We start from the raw sequence: 14,873 nt of genomic DNA, 5'->3' as shown, positions 1-14,873 counted from the left end.
GAAAGGTGAGGGTTGGGGGTCCTACAGAAAGTCTCCTCTCGCTGGGGACCCCCTTGTCCTTGATTTCTGGGGTCTCTCTTCTCTGGTTGCATTATTCTTCACCCCCCTGTTCTGTTTTTCTGTTTCAGGGCGACAGCGACTCAGAACCCGAATGAGCAAAAAGTCTTCATCTCGATGTCGAATGGCGGGCATGCGATGAGTCGGAGACGGACCACCAGTTCTTCAGGATGGTAGCGGCGGCATTACTGACTGTCATGTTACGACAGTGGCCAGCAGGGGGCGCCTCTCCTCACCCGCACTGTCTTTTTCTTTAGACTCGTGAGATCCGGGACTCGATGAGCGTCCTGAGCAGCAAAGTGTCGGAGCTGGAGTCCCAGTCAGGTGAAGATCCTGAGCCAGCCGCTACCGATGACAGTAAGTGACCAGCCGCGGGGCCCCCAGCGCTGACGTGGCCAGCGAGGCCGTTGCTGCACGCCTCTCCTGCACCCTGTGCAGTGGCCAAGAGGCAGAGCTCCTCACATCCCCGGCCACCTTCCCATACTCCGGTGGTGACCGTGCTGCCATCGGTACGGGTGACGCGGTGACTCCGTGCTCGGCTCGTGCTCGCGATCTGCAGCTCTCTGTTCCTGTTTATTTTTTTCGGTTAGTCGGCGCTCGGGTTGTCATTAATCCCGATGCTTGTTCTATTCTCAGGTATGAAGAAAGATTTACAAACTCTGCGGGAAGAGATAAAACGCATCGCAAAGGAAATCCGGAGTAAGCTACAGAGTAAGTGCAGCGGGCCGGAAGGGGGTCCCTGGATGGTGGGGTAAGGCATCGGCTTGGGGTAGAGTCTGGCGCTCGGGGCTCGGTATGGAGCTTGGGGCCCGGGGTGGGGCTAGAGCTGAAGCTTGGACTATGTGGTGGGGCCAGGGCGGATGTTGGGAGGCCCCAGTGTGGGGTCAGGGCAGAAGCTAGGACCCTTTGGTGGGGTCAGGGCTGAAGCTTGAAGGGGGGGGCTAGGCAGATATTGGGGGGGGGGCGGGGCTATTGCTTGGGGGACCCCGGTGTGGGGCTAGGGCTATTGCTTGGGGGTGGCCCCGGTGTGGGGCTAGGGCTATTGCTTGGGGGGGCCCTGGTGTGGGGCTAGAGATGACACTTGTGGGGGCCCCGGTGTGGGGCTGGTGCTTCGCGGTTATATCCGGTGAAGTGGACTGGTACATTGGAGCCAGTGCCTGAGTGCTGGGGGAGGATGGTTATCTCTGGTAACTGGGGCCTGGTGAGGGGATGGAGACGTCGGGCCGGCTGTCAGGTCCAGAGGGCGGTGAGGGCGGTAGTTGGGGCTTCGGGGGGGGGGGGGGGGGAGAGAGTCCTTCACCTGTCCCTGTCTCACCTTGGTTCCTCCATCATTACAGTCATTGAGATAAAGGAGGATGATGAGGAGGTGAGGCGGTCGGTGCACCTGCGGATGAAGAAGACTCAGGTATAGTCCTACTGACCCTTCGGGGTGGGGGCGGGGCGGGGGCTTCACCCCTGGGCTCGGGTCCGCTGATCGCACCGTCTCCCGTCTTGCAGCACGCCGTCCTCTCTCAGCAATTCTTTGAAATTCTGAACCAGTGCAACCTGGTGCAGACGCAGTACAGAGACAACAACGTGAAGAGGATCAAGCGGCAGCTGCAGATCAGTACGTGGCTGAGCATTCCTGCACATATCGGGGGGCTGTAGTGGAGGACCCCACTAACCTTCCTGTTTTGTTTCACAGCCGGTCACAGCGTCACTGACGAGCAGTTTGATGAGATGCTGGAGAGTGGACAGACGGACGTGTTCACCTGCAACGTAAGGGGGCAACGGAGGGGAAAATGGCAGCTTGGGGCAGAGGCAGCGCGTGGTGTCACCGTCATGCAGCATGCGGGGACTATGAGGAGTGTGCATCATTGGTGGGGAATGAGGGCTCTATAGGGTGTGTTGGGGGGAAAAACTGGCAGGGGTGTTGGTGACTGGGGGAAAGGGGGCAGGAGGGTTGAGGGTGGGCGCTGGCTGGAGTTTTGGTGACTTGTGAGGTTGCTGGGAGTATTGGGGGAGGGGACGGGCTCCCAAGGTTGTGTAGGTGATTGGTGTAGGATGTTGCATGAATGTAAGGTGGAGAGAGTTGTGTTGCGATGGGGAAGGCAGGCATGGTGGGGCGCGGTTTAGTGTGTGATGGGGAAGGTGGGCATCGTGGGGCGCGGTTTAGTGTGTGATGGGGAAGGTGGGCATCGTGGGGCGCGGTTTAGTGTGTGATGGGGAAGGTGGGCATGGTGGGGCGCGGTTTAGTGTGTGATGGGGAAGGTGGGCATGGTGGGGCGCGGTTTAGTGTGTGATGGGGAAGGTGGGCATCGTGGGGCGCGGTTTAGTGTGTGATGGGGAAGGTGGGCATCGTGGGGCGCGGTTTGGGGAAAGGCAAACATGGTGGGTCACTGTTTAGTTTTGCGATGGGGAAAGGCGTACATGGTTGGGTGCGGTTTAGTGTGTGATGGAGAAGGTGGCCATGGTGGGGCGCGGTTTAGTGTGTGTGATGGGGAAGTTGGGCATGGTGGGACGCGGTTTAGTGTGTGATGGGGAAGGCGGGCATGGTGGGGTGCGGTTTAGTGTGTGATGGGGAAGGTGGGCACGGTGGGGCGCGGTTTAGTGTGTGATGGGGAAGGCGGGCATGGTGGGGCGCGGTTTAGTGTGTGATGGGGAAGGTGGGCATGGTGGGGCGCGGTTTAGTGTGTGATGGGGAAGGTGGGCATCGTGGGGCGCGGTTTGGGGAAAGGCAAACATGGTGGGTCACGGTTTAGTTTTGCGATGGGAAAGGCGTACATGGTTTGGTGCGGTTTAGTGTGTGATGGAGAAGGTGGCCATGGTGGGGCGCAGTTTAGTGTGTGATGGGGAAGGCGGGCATGGTGGGGTGCGGTTTAGTGTGTGATGGGGAAGGTGGGCATGGTGGGGTGCGGTTTAGTTTGTGATGGGGAAGGTGGGCATGGTGGGGCGCGGTTTAGTTTGTGATGGGGAAGGTGGGCATGGTGGGGCGCGGTTTAGTGTGTGATGGGGGAAGGTGGGTATGGTGGGGTGCGGTTTAGTTTGTGATGGGGAAGGTGGGCATGGTGGGGCGCGGTTTAGTGTGTGATGGGGGAAGGTGGGTATGGTGGGGTGCGGTTTAGTTTGTGATGGGGAAGGTGGGCATGGTGGGGCGCGGTTTAGTGTGTGTGATGGGGAAGGTGGGCATGGTGGGGCGCGGTTTAGTGTGTGATGGGGGAAGGTGGGCATGGTGGGGCGCGGTTTAGTGTGTGTGTGATGGGGAAGGTGGGCATGGTGGGGCGCGGTTTAGTGTGTGTGATGGGGAAGGTGGGCATGGTGGGGCGCGGTTTAGTGTGTGATGGGGGAAGGTGGGCATGGTGGGGTGCGGTTTAGTGTGTGATGGGGAAGGTGGGCATGGTGGGGTACGGTTTAGTTTGTGATGGGGAAGGTGGGCATGGTGGGGCGCGGTTTAGTGTGTGATGGGGAAGGTGGGCATGGTGGGGTGCGGTTTAGTGTGTGATGGGGAAGGCGGGCATGGTGGGGCGCGGTTTAGTGTGTGATGGGGAAGGTGGGCATGGTGGGGAGCGGTTTAGTGTGTGATGGGGAAGGTGGGCATGGTGGGGTGAGGTTTAGTGTGTGATGGGGAAGGTGGGCATGGTGGGGTGCGGTTTAGTGTATGATGGGGGAAGGCGGGCATGGTGGAGCGCGGTTTATGTACGATGCCTGCACGCTGGAGACTGTTCAGATCAGTAGGTGGGCATCACTGTGTGACCGGGGGCTTCTCTGCAGATCCTGAAGGACACGCAGGTCACTAAACAGGCCCTGAATGAAATCGAAGCTCGGCACGAGGAGATCCTGAAGCTGGAGAAGAGCATTGTGGAGCTTCACGACATGTTCATGTACCTGGCCATGGAGGTGGAGGCGCAGGTGAGGGCTCCATATAGGAGATTATTTTGGGTGGGGGGTGGAAGATTCCTCTTTCCCTCCCTCGTCCTCACGTTGTCCTGACTTTTGTCCCCATCTCAGGGGGAGACCATAGACAGCATCGAGAAGAATATTCTACATTCTACGGATTATGTAGAAAAAGCCAAGAAGCAGCTGGACCAGGCGGTGGACAACCGGCAGAAGGCACGGAAGGTGAGAGCCGGCCAATGACTTGTGCCATGTCCTATGTCCCCCGACGCGTTTTACACATCCGTCTGTTCTCTCTGCAGAAGAAAGTCTACATCGCCATCTGCTTGGCCATTTTCATCATTGTCGTCGTCCTCATCGTCACGGTGTCCCTCACGACCTGAAAGCAGATGAGCAGACGAGGACCCGTGTCCCCTCCACCCTGTATATATCTGTATCATCCAGCGATGCCGTCCTGATCCCTGTGGGGACCCGGCTCAGTGCAGCTTCTGAGGACAGGACCGGTGGACTCCGCTGGGGCCGGGGGAGGGTAACTGAACTTGGAGGTGACCTACCACCGACACTGTGTGCGATTTCCAAGTGTGCCTTATACTTTACCATTATAGATGTCAGTGTGTGCGTGTGCGCGAGCGCCGCTGCCTCCATCACTGTCCATGTGATGGCCCCGACGTGCTGAATGTTCTCTCAGGTCCATATACTGCCCCTTGCTGGTGCCCGGGGCGTCCACCACATTGCACAGGGGGTGTGCGGCGCTCAGTCGCTACGGTTCTTGTTTTTTAATTCCTAATATAATTTATGTAATGAGCGGCCTCACTTTTATACAGTATTTTTTTTTACGGGAAATCTCCATATAACTGTCCGGAGCTGCCGGAGCTCTATTTGCTGGCAGCTGCTTGGGATCCGCGGTGTCTACACCCCGGGATGCCGGCACTGTGAGATATGTAGTGTCCTGCATCCCAGCGCTGCATGCTGCAGCTCAGCAGAATCGTGAATGCAGCTCCGGCTGCATCCGGACTAGTCACCAGGGAGGAGCTTGCACTTTGTTCTGATGATGAGGGTGCAGTCCGGCGCCGGCTCCTGTAATGCTGGAAGCGTCTCCTGTCCGGGGGGCCCGGCCCTCGCACCGACTGCTCCACTCAGTGTTCCATTTTTTATATATATAACAATCTTGTATTAAATAAACTAATAATATGTAAGACCAGCGTCCTCTGCTGTGAATGAGCGTCCGTTCAAGATGGCGGCCGGCGGTAAGTGCTTGTGACGACTTAAAGGGCATCTTCACTCACATGACGTCCATCCACATTAAGTAACGAATCCGGGTTTAGGAAGTGAAAACTGGGCCCCCAGGGACATCCTAAGAGTGAAATTGCCCTAGACCACCAGGGACTTATTGTATGTCACTCCAGGAATATTAAATAATTGCATAGGCTTGTCTCCCCTTTTTTCTTATGTCCTAACTGGTTTTAGAGCAGATAAATGTTGTTTTCACGCAAAGAACCTGTGAGCTGCTGCACCGCTATAACCGCTATCAGCCGTCCACATCCAGCAGGAGGTAACCTATCCTGAGCCGTCTGCCAGGAGTAGACATGCTGCAACTTCAGACCTTACTGCAGCGAGGCGGAGGCGGTGGGGCGAGCCCCCAGACTGAGGCGGCGCAGGGCGAGCCCCCAGACTGAGGCGGCGCAGGGCGAGCCCCCAGACTGAGGCGGCGCAGGGCGAGCCCCCAGACTGAGGCGGCGCAGGGCGAGCCCCCAGACTGAGGCGGCGCAGGGCGAGCCCCCAGACTGAGGCGGCGCAGGGCGAGCCCCCAGACTGAGGCGGAGGCGGCGGGGCGAGCCCCCAGACTGAGGCGGAGGCGGCGGGGCGAGCCCCCAGACTGAGGCGGCGGGGCTAGCCCCCAGACTGAGGCGGCGGGGCTAGCCCCCAGACTGAGGCGGCGCAGGGCGAGCCCCCAGACTGAGGCGGCGCAGGGCGAGCCCCCAGACTGAGGCGGCGCAGGGCGAGCCCCCAGACTGAGGCGGCGCAGGGCGAGCCCCCAGACTGAGGCGGCGCAGGGCGAGCCCCCAGACTGAGGCGGCGCAGGGCGAGCCCCCAGACTGAGGCGGCGCAGGGCGAGCCCCCAGACTGAGGCGGCGGCGGGGCGAGCCCCCAGACTGAGGCGGAGGCGGCGGGGCGAGCCCCCAGACGGGGCAAGTCCGAGGCGACAGCAGCACAGCGCTGCTGTTAGTGTCATGAAGTTATTACTGTCCCATGTTTGATCCCGTTCTATTACAGCCCTATCTGCAGGGCCGCCAGCAGGAATTTCAGGGCACCATACTGGCCTACTTCAGACTCCGCCTCCTCCTTCCACAGTCCCACCGCTCACTCTTGGAAAAACTCTATTTCTGCACCCCGTCCTCACTAATCACAGGTTAATAGAACAGCATATCATATACATAGTCATCAACTTTTCTTTTTGCAAAAATATTTTTCTAAGCGCCCACCACCAGACGGTAGAGTCTTTGGGCCAGACCCCGCTCTACTCTAACCTTCAGCCCGGCTGGGCTTGTTGTACTTAGTACTTTGCAGACAACAGACGGCCTCCAGCCTCACAAGGCAGAAGAACAGCGGGTGGTTGGGCGGCGACAGGAGGCAAAGAGGACTGGGAACCTCCTCGGAATCCCCTCCTTCACAAAGTTTAATCTGCCCAATTCCAGCCTTGCTGAAGCCTCCCCAGATCATCACCGATCCTCCACCAAATTTCACAGTGGGTGCAAGACTGTGGCTTGTACGCCTCTCCAGGTCTCCGTCTAACCATTACATGACCAGGTGTTGGGCAAAGCTGAAAATTACTCATCAGAGAAGATGAACTTACTTAGGAATTGGGCAGATTAAACTTTGCGAAGGGCATATGAAGCAAGCCTCATACAAGGTTATCCTGGAAAAACAGCTGCTTCCTTCTGCTCAGGCAATGTTCCCCAACTCTGAGGACTGTTTTTTCCAGCAGGACAATGCACCATGCCACACAGCTAGGTCCATCAATGTGTGGGTGAAGGACCACCACATCAAAACCCTGTCATGGCCAGCCCGATCTCCAGACCTGAACCCCATTGAAAACCTCTGGAATGTAATCAAGAGGAAGATGGATATTCACAAGCCATCAAACGCAGAAATGTCAGCAGTTCTTTACCAGGAGTGGAATAAGATCACCCAAAAGCTGTGTGAAGACTGGAGGAAAGCGGCCAAGACGCATGAAAGCTGGGATTATACATCATGGTTATTCCACAGAATATTGATTTCTGAATCTTCCGGAGGTAAAACATTATTAGTATTGTTTCTAAGTTATGACCTATATGGGGAATTCAGGCTTCTGACCCCTGACACCCCCATCAGTCGCAGCTATCGGGCACACACGCCTCCGCTCCCTTCATCCTCTACGGGACGGGCGGAGAAAGCAGAGTATAGGATGAGAATGGAGAACATGTTCAGCCTCTGCTCCATTCACATGAGGCAGAGACGTCCCCCATTCTGGTGATCAGTGGGTGATCTCTGTGATTAAGACCCCCATCAATCTACAAGTGACCACCTATCCCCTTAATGACCAAGTGCTGAACATTTACTCTACTTGCTCTTGGGCTTGTTGAGGTGAGACCACAAAGGGTCCCTTAAGGTCTGACTGCCCTTTTCAGATTATCTGGATTGTCGTGTGCACACGAGAGAATAAGGCTATGTGCGCACGTTGCGTCCTGACCAGTGCAGAAATAAATGCACCCTCTGGCAGACGTGACGCTGCGTGTTGACAAAAAGAATGCATTCTAAACGCATGTATTTTGGATGCATTTTGCATGCGTTTTGGATGCATTTTTGTCAGTGCGGTCCCCCAGCTCTGCTACATGCCGGCTGACCGCAGACACAGACAGACGGGCAATGAGAATGAACTCAAATGAACTGCACCCGACTTCATTGTCATCCCGCGGCTCTGTCTCTGTGTGCTTTCATGAACTCAGATAAACCTCTGAGGTCAGTGCCAGGACACAGGGATCCGCAGCAGTGACGTCAGAGCTTCACCCGATTTCACTGACATTGCGCGGCTCTCTCTGTGTGGCAGCCTGATTTGCGTTCACACGTGAGGGACTCACCTGTGACCGCAAATCCCCTGAGTGACTGCAGTGAGCCGCGCGATCAGCTATGCTTTCACTCAGGTTACTCACGGCCACAGCTGCAGTCCTCCACCGGAGAACGGTGGCCGCAAGTAACCTCAGTGACAGCACAGCTGATCACGCGACTCACTTCAGTTGCTGCGTGGAGCTGACAGGAGCGGCAGTGTACTACGGCCGCTCCTGTCAGCTTCCGATGTAGCAGAACTAGAAGCGTCGTGGTACCTTGCATGGATTACGTCGGACCTGGAGGTGTTTTTGAGGGGTTAATAAAGTGGTGAAAGAGGGGTTTTTTTGTCTTTCTTTACAAATAAAGGATTTTTTCGGGTGTGTGTGTTTTTCTTCAACTTACAGGTTAATCATGGAAGGTATCTTAGGGAGATGCCTGCCATGATTAACCTAGGAGTTAGTGGCAGCTATGGGCTGCTGCCATTAGCTCCTTAGTACCCCGTTTGCCACCGCACCAGGGCAATTCAGGATGAGTCGGGTAAAGTCTCGGGACTGTTGCATCTAATGGATGCGGCAATTCCGGGCAGCTGCTGACTGATATTATTAGGCTGGGGGGGCTCCCCATAACGTGGAACTCCCCATCCTGAGAATACCAGCCTTCAGCCGTGTAGCTTTACCTTGGCTGGTATCCAAATTGGGGGGACCGCACGCGGTTTTTTTTTTTTTTTTTAACTATTTATTTTTTTAACTGCTCGATATGGACACGCCCACCGGCCGCTGTGATTGGTTGCAGTGGGACAGTTGTCACTCAGCGTGGGGGCGTGTCTGACTGCAACCAATCATAGACGCCGGTGGGCGGGGGAAGCAGGGAATATGTGATGGATTAATGAGTGGCCGGCATTTTCAAAAGACGAGAAGCCGCCAGAGCAGTGTGACAGCCGTGCAGCGCAACGCCGGGGATCGGTGAGTATGAGAGAGGGGGTGGGAGGGAGAGACCGGCATCGACAGAGATAGAGACATAGAGCGACTGACAGAGAGAGACCGATAGACCTGCGTTTATTATGTCAAAAACACATGCGGATTGCTAGTAAAAAGCAAGTGAAACGCATACTTTCTTGAAAAATATGTGTTTAGACATTTCTCATTGACTTCAATGTTATTAAAACGCTGCCAAAATGGCAAAAACAATTGACTGCTGCTTCCTCAAACGCAGGGATTTTGACCAATTTTCCGCAACTAAAATGCAGCGTTTGTAAATGCATCATGCGCACAACAAAGCCCTATTTTTCCATAGACTTTGCCTGGAAATCAAAACGCATGCAATTTTGCATTAAAACGCTGCAGCTCAAAACGCATGGAAAAAAGCAATGTGCGCACATGGCCTTACAGACTCTGGATCGGTCCTGAGCTTCCTCTCACGACGGACGCCAAAGACATTCTGCTCCGTTTATTGTTCACAAAACTTTTAGCGTTCTAGATAAGAAAAGGGTGGAAACAAAATATATCGTCCAATCAAATAGCGCAGGTCGGGCTCGGGGCGTGTCGCCGCTTGCATAGTCTCTACTGGATTGGTTGTTCCAAACTTTGGCTATTCCTCCTCGTGCTCATCATCTTGGGTGTCGACCAGGATGTAGCAGCCATCTTTAAGGTACATGTGCTAAAATATTGTATTAAGGAAAATTACTGAATATATATATAAAGTGTTAGTAGAAAATAAAAGCATTCATTAATATGTATTTTAGGCTACATCAACTAAACTCCGTATCTAGGTCTATGAATGGCTGAGTTAAGTATTTTAGGTTACTTGCTTACCCCTCGCAGGCTTTATTCAGCCGAGCTGCCATCTATCAGTTTGTTTCTGTCAGACGCAGCCGCAGACCCGGGGAAGGGACAGAAGCGGTTTATTACTACTTCTGTCTTCTATTTCACCAGCCATTGATGAGTGCCATGGACTGTACAGAACCATTAGTGCTGCCGCTGCTTCCCCCGGTCCCGTGCCGAGTCTCCTGGTGTTCGGCATTTGCTGATGTGACACCGGCTGCACCACAGCCAATGTAAATTCAATACCCCGGGACAATCCCTTTAAGGCCTCTTCTGGCCTGGTCATTGAAGGGGTTACGAGTGAGATGCGAGCACTCAGCTGATCACTAGATCTGTGATCACCATTTACAGGATAAATCTTCCTATATCATGGAGTAACTTCTGCTTTCCCTGCACTGGTCACAGCACGTCTTCTGCTCCATTTACATCCGGAGCTGCGATCATCTCGGCCTCTCCCACAATGCACCACTGTAGAACAGGCAAGGGACTGGCTCCAAAGCAGCAACGGGCAATAGAGAGTTAATGGGATCTGCAGGCGGATGGATCGATGCAAAGGCATTTGATCCTGTGCCACATAATAGCCTTATACTGAAGCTCCAGAAGCCGCGATCGGGCGAAACTATAAGGAGATGGGGGAGGGGTTGGCTACAAGATAGGAAACAAAGAGTCATAAATGGTATATTCTCTAAATGGCTATAGTCAGCAGTGGGGACCGCAGGGATCTGTACTGGGAGCAGTGGGGACTGCAGGGATCTGTACTGGGAGCAGTGGGGGCCGCAGGGATCTGTACTGGGAGCAGTGGGCGCCGCAGGGATCTGTACTGGGAGCAGTGGGGGCCGCAGGGATCTGTACTGGGAGCAGTGGGGGCCGCGGGGATCTGTACTGGGAGCAGTGGGGACCGCAGGGATCTGTACTGGGAGCAGTGGGGGCCGCGGGGATCTGTACTGGGAGCAGTGGGGACCGCAGGGATCTGTACTGGGAGCAGTGGGGGCCGCAGGGATCTGTACTGGGAGCAGTGGGGACCGCAGGGATCTGTACTGGGAGCGACTGGGACCGCAGGGATCTGTACTGGGAGCAGTGGGGACCGCAGGGATCTGTACTGGGAGCGACTGGGACCGCAGGGATCTGTACTGGGAGCAGTGGGGACCGCAGGGATCTGTACTGGGAGCAGTGGGGACTGCAGGGATCTGTACTGGGAGCGACTGGGACTGCAGGGATCTGTACTGGGAGCAGTGGGGGCCGCAGGGATCTGTACTGGGAGCAGTGGGGGCCGCAGGGATCTGTACTGGGAGCAGTGGGGGCCGCAGGGATCTGTACTGGGAGCAGTGGGGGCCGCAGGGATCTGTACTGGGAGCAGTGGGGGCCGCAGGGATCTGTACTGGGAGCAGTGGGGACCGCAGGGATCTGTACTGGGAGCAGTGGGGGCCGCAGGGATCTGTACTGGGAGCAGTGGGGGCCGCAGGGATCTGTACTGGGAGCAGTGGGGGCCGCAGGGATCTGTACTGGGAGCAGTGGGGGCCGCAGGGATCTGTACTGGGAGCAGTGGGGGCCGCAGGGATCTGTACTGGGAGCAGTGGGGGCCGCAGGGATCTGTACTGGGAGCAGTGGGGACCGCATGGATCTGTACTGGGAGCAGTGGGGGCCGCAGGAATCTGTACTGGGAGCAGTGGGGACCGCAGGAATCTGTACTGGGAGCAGTGGGGACCGCCGGGATCTGTACTGGGAGCAGTGGGGACCGCCGGGATCTGTACTGGGAGCAGTGGGGACTGCAGGGATCTGTACTGGGAGTAGTGGGGGCCGCAGGGATCTGTACTGGGAGTAGTGGGGAGCGCAGGGATCTGTACTGGGAGCAGTGGGGACTGCAGGGATCTGTACTGGGAGCAGAGGGGGCCGCAGGGATCTGTACTGGGAGCAGTGGGGGCCGCAGGGATCTGTACTGGGAGCAGTGGGGACCGCAGGGATCTGTACTGGGAGCAGAGGGGGCCGCAGGGATCTGTACTGGGAGCAGTGGGGGCCGCAGGGATCTGTACTGGGAGCAGTGGGCACCGCAGGGATCTGTGCTGGGAGCGGTGGGCACCGCAGGAACCTACTGGGAGCAGTGGGGACCGCAGCGATCTGTGCTGGGAGCGGCGGGGACCGCAGGGATCTGTGCTGGGAGTGGCGTGGACTGCAGGGATCTGTACTGGGAGAAGTGGGGACTGCAGGGATCTGTACTGGGAGAAGTGGGGACTGCAGGGATCTGTACTGGGAGAAGTGGGGACTGCAGGGATCTGTACTGGGAGCAGTGGGGACTGCAGGGATCTGTACTGGGAGAAGTGGGGACTGCAGGGATCTGTACTGGGAGCAGTGGGGACTGCAGGGATGGGATCTGTACTGGGAGCAGTGGGGGCCGCGGGGATCTGTACTGGGAGCAGTGGGGGCCGCAGGGATCTGTACTGGGAGCAGTGGGGACCGCAGGGATCTGTACTGGGAGCAGTGGGGATCGCAGGGATCTGTATTGGGAGCAGTGGGGATCGCAGGGATCTGTGCTAGGACCGATTCTGTTTAATCTCTTTATTAATGACCTTGTGGATGGGATTGATAGTAAAGTGTCAGTCTTTGCTGATGACACCAAACTATGTAGGATATTAAAAACTGAACTTGATACAATATTACAGAAGGATCTGGATAAGATGTCAGAATGGGCAGACACTGGACACAGGAGATGTAATGGTGATAAATGTAAAGTAATGCCCCGAGGACGGAGTCATCCTATAACTGCGTATACATTACATGGAAGTAACCTCCGGACTACAGAACAGGAGAAGGAGCGGGGGATTCTGGGTACAAGCAGCCGAGCAGCAGCATCAATGTCAGGCAGCAGCTGCTAAAGCAAACAAGATTCTAGGGTGTATAAAAAGAGATTAGATCCCGGGATCCCAGCGTATTGTTCCCCCTCTATAAATCACTTGTAAGGCCACATCTGGAATATGGGATCCAGTTTTAAGCTCCACATTTTAAAAAGGAAATTTAGAAGTTATAGTCAGATCAAAGGTGGCAACTAGATTATTACAAGGAATGGAGGCCGCCTGTATGATAAGTAATGGAGGCCGCCCGTATGATGAGTAATGGAGGCCGCCCGTATGATGAGTAATGGAGGCCGCCTGTATGATGAGTAATGGAGGCCGCCCGTATGATGAGTAATGGAGGCCGCCCGTATGATGAGTAATGGAGGCCGCCCGTATGATGAGTAATGGAGGCCGCCCGTGTGATGAGTAATGGAGGCCGCCCGTGTGATGAGTAATGGAGGCCGCCCGTGTGATGAGGAATGGAGGCCGCCCGTGTGATGAGGAATGGAGGCCGCCTGTATGATGAGGAATGGAGGCCGCCTGTATGATGAGGAATGGAGGCCGCCCGTATGATGAGGAATGGAGGCCGCCCGTATGATGAGTAGTGGAGGCTGCCCGTATAATGAGGAATGGAGGCCGCCCGTATGATGAGGAATGGAGGCCGCCCGTATGATGAGGAATGGAGGCCGCCCGTATGATGAGTAATGGAGGCCGCCTGTATGATGAGGAATGGAGGCCGCCTGTATGATGAGGAATGGAGGCCGCCCGTATGATGAGTAATGGAGGCCGCCTGTATGATGAGGAATGGAGGCCGCCTGTATGATGAGGAATGGAGGCCGCTCGTATGATGAGGAATGGAGGCCGCCTGTATGATGAGGAATGGAGGCCGCCTGTATGATGAGAGGTTGGAAAAGTTGGATTTGTTTAGCTTAGAAAAAGCTGTCTCAGAGGAGATCTCATTATATGTATAAATACATGTGTGGTCAGTATAAAGGACGGCGCAGGACTTATTCCTTCCAAAGACAATACTAAGGACCAGGGGCACTCACTGCGGGGGAAGAAAAGTGATTCCGGCAGCTAAATAGGAAGGGTTCTTTACAGTTAGAGCGGTCAGACTGTGGAATGCGACCACAAGAGGCAGTAATGACCGACACTAGAACAGCTTTATATCAGGCGGAGGATGTCCTCAGTACAGCATTGTGGGTTATTAATGACTTAGACAAATGTATAATTGGAGGAAAGTTGATCTGGACGGACCGGGGGCTCAGACAGCACTCGACTCTGCAGGACAGGTGAATACAATCTATTGCTCTCTGTTATCAGCCATTTCATGTCGGGGATAGGCTTTGCGTCCTCCTAGCGTAGGCGTAGGGAGGATTCTGATCATTGTAGGTCTTTCATGGCCCCTATAGAAGTGCTGATGATCAGTCGTTTACCGGTTGACATACATCTGTACCAGCACAGAACGCTTAAAGGGTTATTCCGCAGCTCCAGGAGCGGATATTGTCGGAAAGAGCTGGTAAATACAAGCAAGTCTGCAACTTCCTGCTTATTCAAATCGGCAGTCGTTTTTGATATATGGACACTTTTGTTTACAGCTCGTTGCCTTGGAGACCAACCACCTCTGCTAGACAGCAGAACATGTGCAGTGATTACAAGCTCTTTTCTATTGAGCTTGCAAGCGCTGTTTGAAGCTGGCCAGGATCGCTTACAAACAGTGGTGGTCGGTCTCCTAGGCAACGAGCTGTAATCACAGTGTTCATATCTCAAGAACCGCTGCAAATCTTAACTGCAAAAGTCATCCATGAAAATATGGAAAACCCCTTTAATCCAATCACCCTACACATGAGATATAATGGCGTCGACATCACCGGTTAGACAGGACAATGTGCCGCCATAAATCATCTCACCAGACTAACGAGCGTTTTGCTTGGCCTTAGGGCGATTTCCGGGGCTGATAGTCGGGTATGCTCATCAATAGGGACCAAAAATGAGACAGGTGGACGTCCGCCCCCATCACGACCAGTCAGAAATCTGCATTACCAGAAGAAGCCACCAGTGAGACAAGAAGATCCAATATGGCCTCCAAACCAAGGGTGAAATAAAGCTGGGACTGCACTAGTGAAAGCCTGACCATCGCCGGCCGCCATGTTGTGTTGGAGATCATATCCACCTCAATATCCACACACAGGACGGCAACCGGGATCCA

General features: G+C 55.1%; 1 protein-coding gene across 1 annotated transcript; it reads left to right on the top strand.

Annotated features, from left to right (window-relative positions):
* The first annotated feature begins 695 nt into the window (after positions 1–695).
* Positions 696–4,646, top strand: STX4 (syntaxin 4). Its single transcript, XM_075318639.1, has 7 exons — positions 696–768; positions 1,395–1,462; positions 1,555–1,663; positions 1,742–1,815; positions 3,808–3,945; positions 4,045–4,155; positions 4,233–4,646. Exons 1-7 carry the CDS (start codon positions 696–698, stop codon positions 4,311–4,313), a joined length of 654 nt encoding a protein of 217 aa, XP_075174754.1. The 3' UTR covers positions 4,314–4,646.
* The last annotated feature ends 10,227 nt before the right edge of the window (positions 4,647–14,873 follow it).

The sequence above is a fragment of the Anomaloglossus baeobatrachus genome, chromosome 7, assembly GCF_048569485.1.
Source record: "Anomaloglossus baeobatrachus isolate aAnoBae1 chromosome 7, aAnoBae1.hap1, whole genome shotgun sequence".
In the NCBI taxonomy this organism is placed as follows: domain Eukaryota; kingdom Metazoa; phylum Chordata; class Amphibia; order Anura; family Aromobatidae; genus Anomaloglossus; species Anomaloglossus baeobatrachus.
The sequence above is the reverse complement of the archived record's forward strand: the minus strand, read 5'-3'. Positions and strand labels throughout refer to the sequence as shown.